The 8,172-nt window shown below is 37.1% G+C and overlaps 2 protein-coding genes across 2 annotated transcripts; both read left to right on the top strand.

Moving 5' to 3' along the window:
* The first annotated feature begins 878 nt into the window (after nucleotides 1-878).
* Nucleotides 879-1,249, top strand: LOC146321550 (ictacalcin-like). Its single transcript, XM_084726779.1, has 2 exons — nucleotides 879-1,004; nucleotides 1,110-1,249. Exons 1-2 carry the CDS (start codon nucleotides 879-881, stop codon nucleotides 1,230-1,232), a joined length of 249 nt encoding a protein of 82 aa, XP_084582905.1. The 3' UTR covers nucleotides 1,233-1,249.
* A 2,443-nt stretch (nucleotides 1,250-3,692) lies between these two features.
* On the top strand, nucleotides 3,693-4,894 carry LOC146321549 (protein S100-A6-like). Its single transcript, XM_084726767.1, has 3 exons — nucleotides 3,693-3,823; nucleotides 4,238-4,374; nucleotides 4,477-4,894. Exons 2-3 carry the CDS (start codon nucleotides 4,243-4,245, stop codon nucleotides 4,603-4,605), a joined length of 261 nt encoding a protein of 86 aa, XP_084582893.1. The 5' UTR covers nucleotides 3,693-3,823; nucleotides 4,238-4,242; the 3' UTR covers nucleotides 4,606-4,894.
* The last annotated feature ends 3,278 nt before the right edge of the window (nucleotides 4,895-8,172 follow it).

Raw genomic sequence — 8,172 nt, 5'->3', positions numbered from 1 at the left:
CAATCAATGGACACATGAACTGAAATAGAAATAAATAAAAGATCAGAAAAGAAATCAAAACCAACTGCCCTGTAATAAATAAAGGTTGAGTTGGAAAAATCTGGAGGATATGATGCTCCTTATCAAGTGGACTGAGAGTAACTTATATTAAAAACCATTACTTATAGCATTTTTGTATGCAAGTATGACTTTGAGCTTACTGGTATGAAAAGGCCCTATATGAGAGGGAAAGACAGAAAAAATAAATTCATTATTGACATTCTGAGACAGATTTTAAAGGGCGGGTACTTGGAAGTCAGGTGTGTCAACCTCCTATTTAAAAAGCTTTGTGTCAAGTCTGGTCTCAAATCCATCTCTTGCACTCATTCGACCTTCATAGCATTTCATACATCTTTGGTAAGTGGAAATATTTTTACATTTTTAATTTTAAAAAAACCCAGCATGAACCATTTTGTATTTCTCTAAATAGTTGATACCTAATATGTAGCATTATGTGGCATGAGATCCATGAATGAGCTTCTGAATAAGATTAACCATACATGTCAATCTACGGTAAAATTATAATTATGATGATTTGAATATTATAATAGTGACAGTTGTAAAATTGGAGGGAATTCCCTAAATTAAGGTTATGTGACTGTAAAATAATTCTGATAGTTATATGATATGATGATATTTAATCCTGACAATTATGAAACTGGTGGCTGCCAAGGACGGGATTCCAGGTAAAACCCCTATAAAACAAATGAAAAGTTGTTTTTAAAGACCTACATTTATGTAGGAAGCTGGAGAAACTGCACCAAATGTAGAATATTTTACATTCATGTAAGATGAACAAATTAATACACAGCCAACAAATTTTTCTCATTCCAGCCACCATGTCAAGGATTTCAAATGCAGTGGCAACGCTCAGGGTTGTCTTTGACCAATACGCTGAAAAAGAAGGAGACTCAAAGACTTTAACCAAGGGAGAGCTAATCGAACTGCTCCGCAATGAGCTTCCTGTGGCTGGAGTAAGTAGATGAAGCACTATTGCAATAGAGGGCAGTGAATGCCTCTTTAGATGTTTTACAAACTACTTACAACTCCCTCTGTTTTTCTTTCTTTAGACCAACAAAGCTGAAGCAGACCAGGTCTTCTGCATGCTGGATGGCGACAGGGATGGTGTTGTTGATTTCAAGGAGTTTGTCACTTTTGTAACAGCCATCGCTGTGATTGCCACCGGGGAATAAATACTTTTTCCACTTTGTCTGAGAATTTTCTCTCCTTATTTCCTTTGTACTAATGAAAAGTGCTTGCATTAGTTACAGCCAACTCTATAAAATACAGTGGTGGCCAAAATTATTAGAACACTTGGCATATTTAAGAGGTTTCAGTATTTTTTGTCAAATTGGCCATTTAAAAAAATAAAAATAAAATTAATTATGCTCTATAATTTATAGAATAGAGCCATCATTAGGAGATTTAGGTCATTTTCCTTACAAAAAATAAGCTAGGCCTATTTCACTGTCAATGTCACAAAATCATGTTCCTTCACAGAAGAAGACAGATTACTTGTGTTGTCACTGTCAGGTGTGATCGTGGTTAAATTGATGATGATGCAAGAGTCTTGGGACACAGCTCTGTGATTCATTTGAATGTACAAGGCCTATCCTGCTCATTAAGTGATTGGTAACCTCAGGGTTTTGTCACTGAGGCCACATCACCAATTGGTATAAATTCAAAGCCTCTAGGAGTAGTCTTGAAGCACATGTTGCTCTTTGAACATGGCTAAAGTGAAGAAGGAGCTAACGAGTGAGCAACGGGTTCGAATAAAGGCCTTTTTTGATGCTGGCTGGAGTTACTACCTCATAGCCAAGGACTTGAGATGCAGTCCAAGCACTATAAAGTACACTTTGAACCGGCATGATGCCACCAATTCACACCAGAACCGAATGGGGAGAGGCAGAAAAAAGAAACTGTCAGACAGACAAGTGAAGCGTCTCAAAATTCTCAGTCTTAAGGACCAAAGAAAGACCTCACGAGAACTGTGTGATGAAATCAACACCACAATGACTAATGGTGCAACTGTGCATCCGAAACTGGAAGAAGAAGGACTTATTGGCAGAATAGCAGCAAAGAAACCGCGAGTGAAAGAGAAAAATAGAGTGAAATGCCTGAAATTTGCAAAAGAACACAAGAAATGGACAAAGGAAGATTGGTATAAAGTGTTGTGGACTGATGAGTCCAAGTTTGAACAGTTTGGCAACAAGCAGAGTGTATGTTTGAGGGAAGGAGGGGGAGAGATATAAAAATAAATGTCTTTTGCCAACAGTTAAACACGGAGGGGGTAGTATTATGGTGTGGGGAGCCATTTCAACCTCAGGAACAGGTAACTTAGTGAAAATTGATGGCATCTTGGATAAGAAAGTATACCACAACACTCTGGTGAGGCACGGAGTACCATCTGGGAGTCGTCTTATTGGGCCTGGATTTATTTTCCAAGAGGACAATGACCTTAAACATTCTCCTAACTATTGCCAGAATGAGGCAACTTGGCTTGAGTTGCAGAAGGCATGGGATAACATTAGTGTTGAAGTTCTCAGGAAACATATTGACACAATGCCAGAGAGATGTGCTAATTTTGATAATTTGATCATTTTGGCCACCACTGTATATATATCATTGTCATGTGTTCTGAGACCTTGGTTAATTAAACACATAATAATTAATCATAGATGAGTTATTATTTTGGGTTGAGGGACTTGAAACGTGCGGAGTCTGAGCATATATCACTGATTTAGAAGTAAGATTTAGTGTTGTCACACTTTATAAATGTTTGGTGTGTGTTTACAGGCATCTAGCCCTCATGAATGCACCTGTGCGAGGCAGAAATGCCTTTAAACTCAACCTTTAAAAATATATATATATCTGCCTTTTCATATAACATGCAGACACTTGACTCATGATCCACTTTATGTCACAGTTTGGATGTTTTACATAAAGAGGAGGAAGAGGCAATCAGTATTACATCTGCATTCATTACTGCATTATTTACTGTAAGAATAATCGCTCAAAATACCAAGGCCTGGAAGGTATGGTTTCTTGGCTTCTTCTTCTTCTTCTTCTTCTTCTTCTTCTTCTTCTTCTTCTTCTTCTTCTTCTTCACAATTCTGAATAATAAAAAAAAAGCTGTATGAGGAGCCATGGAGAGACAAAACTGGGCTACACTTTAAGGTACTGATTGAAATAACCTAGTTTCAGAATTGGCATTCCTCACGTCAAATACCTGTTCAATACCCTTTTTGATTTTCAGATCTAGAAAAAATGAGTATTTATATGGTTTTGCTTGTAGCCAGTCACTGGCACAGTTCAGTCACAGTCACAGATCTTCATAAAGAAGAAACTTTCAAAAAAGGTATCAAATGTAAGTACTCCACTAGTATCAGTATCATTTACAAGTGTCATACAGAGGCAGGTATCAGTATTAAACTGAGATGGTTTCAAAACCACTTAAAAGCTCCTTGTAGTAGCTTTTAACCAGCATTACTTATAGCATCTTTATGTCCAAATGTGACTCTAAGCTTTCCCACATTGGTATTATTGGTATGAAAAGGGGTTTATATGAGAGGGAAAAAAGAAAGAATAAATTCTACAGTTGCCATTTTGACTTTTTGTATGTTTTTCTGGAGAGAAGAAAGACGGGAGGAAAAAAAGAGGAAGAGGGGGAGGGTGCTTGGAAAAAGGGTGAGTCAACCTCTATTTAAAAAAGGTTTGTGTCAAGACTCGTCTCAAATCCTTCTCTTCCACTCTCTCAACTCTCATAGCTTTTCATACAACTTTGGTAAGTGAAAATACGTTTTAAAAATCCTTTTTAAAATAGAGCATGAGCCATTTTGCATTTATCTAAATAGCTGATGCCTAATACGTATCATTATGTGACAAGAAATCCATGAAAGAGCTTCTGGGTGTGGTTTGTGCTGTGTCTGAAAAAGATGAACTATATATCTCAACCAATTGTAAAATGATAACAATGATGATTTGAATATTATAATAGTGACAGTTGTGAAATTGGATGGAATTCGGTAAATTAAGGTTAACAAGGATTCCAGGGAAAAACCATATGAAACAAATGAAAAGTTGTCTATGAAGACCCACAGTTATGCAGGAGGGTGGGGAAACTGGACCACATATAAAATGTTTTGCATTCATGTAAGATGAATGAATTAATGAACATAAAAATATTTTCTCATTCCAGCCACCATGCCAAGCCTCCTGGAGATAATTGGAAGCCTCAGGGATCTCTTCGATGAATACGCTGGAAAAGATGGAGACCAAAATACTATGACCAAGGCAGAACTCACTGAGCTGCTCAGGAAGGAGTTTCCTGGAGCAGTAAGTAGACGTTAAACTATTGCTGCAGAGAGCAGTGAATGCCCCTTGAAATATTTTTTTGTGTTTTGCAACTTACAACTCCTACTGTTTTTCTTTATTTAGAGGACGGACACCGCTGCAGTGACCAAATTCTTTACCAGTCTGGATAACGACGGGGATGGTGTTGTTAATTTCCAGGAGTTTGCCTGCTTTACAGCAACCCTCAGCGTGATTATGACGGAAGGAAAATAAATACTTTGGCCACAGTGCCTAAAATCTTTCTTTCCTTATTAAATTTGTATTAAATGAAAAAAAAAAGTGTTCCAGCTTGCATCAGTATTACAGCCAAGTATCTAAAATATATATATGTCATCATCATGTGTTGTGAGACGGAAACCTTGGTTAATTAAACACACAGAGATTAATCATAAATGTGTTATTATGTTGGCTTGAGGGACTTGAAATGTGTTGACTTTGAGTATCACGGATTTCAAAAGTCATAAGTGACTAATAAAGAAATAATGTTGTCACACTTTATAAATGTTTTGTGTGTTCATAAAGAAAATAAAAAATATTGTACAATCTCAGGAAACTCACCCTCGCAACTGCAGAAATGCCTTTAAAACCAACTTTTAAATAACAACTGTATTTTCATATAACATGTGGACAAAAATGGCAGAAACTTAACTCATCATTCAAGCAGCCATCTCATATATAGTTCACTATTATATCACTGTTTGAATGATTTACACAAAGAAGAGGAAATAATGGTAACAGTATGGTTTCTTGTACTTGTTGCTTTGTTCATTACAGCTTGTGTTCTTCTTCTGGGGCACAATTCTGAATACAAAGGCTGTATTATGAAGAGACAAAGTGGGGCTGACATGAGCAGAAAAAAAATATTTGAGATAAAAGTCATGCGGACAGATAAAGACGGTATGTACAGAAGTAGCTTTAGACAGGGCTGCGGCTGGGTATCGGTAATCAATACCTGAAAGGTATTGATTGAAATAACCTAGTACCGAGGAGTATCAAAGCTTCTCCTCTCAAATACCTGTTCAGTGACTATTTATATGGTTTTGCTAACAGCCAATTACTGCAAGTGTTCTTTATTAAAAAAAAAAAAAAAAGAATGTGCTTCATTGGTATCAGTATCACTTTAAGGGCACTGGTATGGTAATATTTTAAACCAGACATTCCCAAACATAAGAATACTGCAGCCCAATTTAAAATCTTTATTCCCCTATATATTTATTATTTCATTAACAAAACAATTCTGTGTGAATGTGGGTATATGACAATGATGATCTCCAAAGATGATCTCCTCTGTTTTGAGGGTGTTGAGGATTAGCGTGTTTTGGTCACACCACTGCACCACTTTATTGACGCCGTCCAGGTAAATGTCAGACTTCTCCGCCTCCTTCATCAGTGCAGCCAGTGTAGTATCAATCAAGAATCTGGTGATGTGGTGGTTAGAAACCACATGGTGCGCCACAGCTGGGTGTGACCGGGGGGGAAGTAGGTGTTACTGACCCTCACCAGCTGTTGCCTGTTGATGAAAAAGGAAACAGTTTCAGTGAATGAGATATGGATTAATCTCAAACTGATTGTACTGAATGCAGAAGAGAAGTCAATGAATAGTACTCTTGCACATGGTTTTTATTTTTTGGACCATCCAGATGTTATGAACTAAAAAATAGGTCTGATAAATTAAGAATAACATTTAATTTGAATTCAGTAATTTTGTTTTATTAGTTGTGATCACCTTTTTTCAAATGGAAATATTTAATTCTAAATATTTTGTGGTGATTTCAAACTCGGTTACAAAACTGAAAATTTTAAACTTTATCTTTAATGTCATCCTGCGGCCCACCCGCAGCACTTTCACAGCCCAACAGGGGGCTGTGGCCCACACTTTGGGAATCTGTTTTAAACGATACCCAATGCTAGACACGGCCTTTCTTTGTGTACGCATGTTGTGGGTGTCCTCTGGGTGCTCTTGTTTCCCCACCATCATAAACATGTGCAGGTCAATTATTCTGTCAAGGTGCTGACAAAGGTGCTGGCTTACAACTGGGGTTGGTACCCAGGTTGGTTGGTATCCAAGGCTGGGTTAAATGTGGCGAATGAATTAGGCTGTGTAATTGTACTCTGTATGGTTGTATGATAGCAATAAAGTTGGCCTTTACTGTTAATAAATCTGCAGTTGTGCGGCGCCCCTATAGCTCAGTTGGTAGGGTGTGCGCACCATGTGTTGAGGCTATCAGTCTTCTGCAGCGGCTGCCTGTTCAATTCCTGCCTGTCGCACATTTGCTGCGTGTCATAACCTCTCTCTCTCCCCCTTTCCTGTCATATCTTCAGCTGTCCTATCTTAATAAAGGCAAAAAAAAGCCCCAAAAATAAAAAAAAAATAACTCTGCAGTTTCATGTTGCTATAGTGACACAGCAAAGCTTACTGCCTGTGATGTTAGTCAGACAAAATGCTGCCACAGTTTGCTGGCAGTGGTGGAACTAATACCCTGTACTTTTACTTAAATGAGCAATAACATAATGGGAAAATAATAAAAAAGAACTTACAATTACTTGCAGCAAAATGAGCTCATGTGGCATAAAAGTACACACACTATATAATACTTTACAACAGCCCCTTTATTAAATATTGTGACATACAAGTGTTTGCAAAGGTCTTGCATAGCAGCCTGATATCAGACTGAACTGTCAGCTCACTGCACTCCATTAAACAGCCCACTCAGTGGCGAGTTTGAAGGTCTGGACACAGTCTACTTGCAGAGAAGTCTTTCAAATAGGCTGATTTTTTCAGATGTCACATGATATTTAACATATTTGATGAAAAAATTAAACCAAGGATTCATTTTTCAAAAATGGTTTTATAAGTAATGACAATCAAGACATACATCAACTGAAATAAATCTAAATCAGATAGAAAAAAAGAAATCAAAGGCTGCAGTCATAACTGAATAAACCGGTCAGTAGTTTCTTATAGATCTGGGATCCACCCATAAACGTCAGCTGTGTTAGTTTGACTAATAAACATATTATTCTGTAACTGACCACGCTGTTATAAATAAATGTTGAGTTAAGAAAGGCTTTCCTTGGTTTTGTATATCCATGTATATCCAGTTAATATGAACCACCAGTACTTATATCTTTATACACAAATACAACTATAACTTTCCCACATCGGTATTATTGGCATGAAAAGGGGCTTGTTTAAGAGGAAAAGAAAGACAGAATAAATTCCAGAAATGCCATTTTGACTTTTTGGGTGTTTTTCTAGAGAGAAAAAAAGAAAGGGAGAAAAAAAAAAGAAAGAGGGGAGGGGGCTTGGAAAAAGGGTGTGTCAACCTCTATTTAAAAAGGTTTGTGTCCAGACTCTCGTCTCAAATCTGTCTCTTCCACTCTCTCAACCTTCACAGCTTTTCAAACAACTTTGGTAAGTGGAAATATGTTTTAAAAATCTTTTTTAAAATACAGCATGAGCCATTTTGCATTTATCTAAGTAGTTAATACCTAATGGGTACCATTATGTGGCATGAGATCCATGAATGAGCTTCTGGGTGTGGTTGTGCTGCGTCTGAACAAGACTGACCATAAATGTCAATCCACTGTAAAATTATAATTATGATGATTTGAATATTATAATAGTGGCGATTATGAAATTTGAGAGAATTCAGTAAATTAAGGTTACCAAGGATTCCAGCAAAAATAACCCTATAAAACAAGTTGTTTATACAGACCTACAGTTATGCAGGAGGGTGGGGAAACGTGTGAATTAATAAATATTAAACAATATTTCTT

This window comes from Lutjanus erythropterus, chromosome 9, assembly GCF_056507025.1.
Source record: "Lutjanus erythropterus isolate fLutEry1 chromosome 9, fLutEry1.hap2, whole genome shotgun sequence".
NCBI lineage: Eukaryota > Metazoa > Chordata > Actinopteri > Lutjaniformes > Lutjanidae > Lutjanus > Lutjanus erythropterus.
This window is presented reverse-complemented; position numbering and strand designations above follow the sequence as displayed.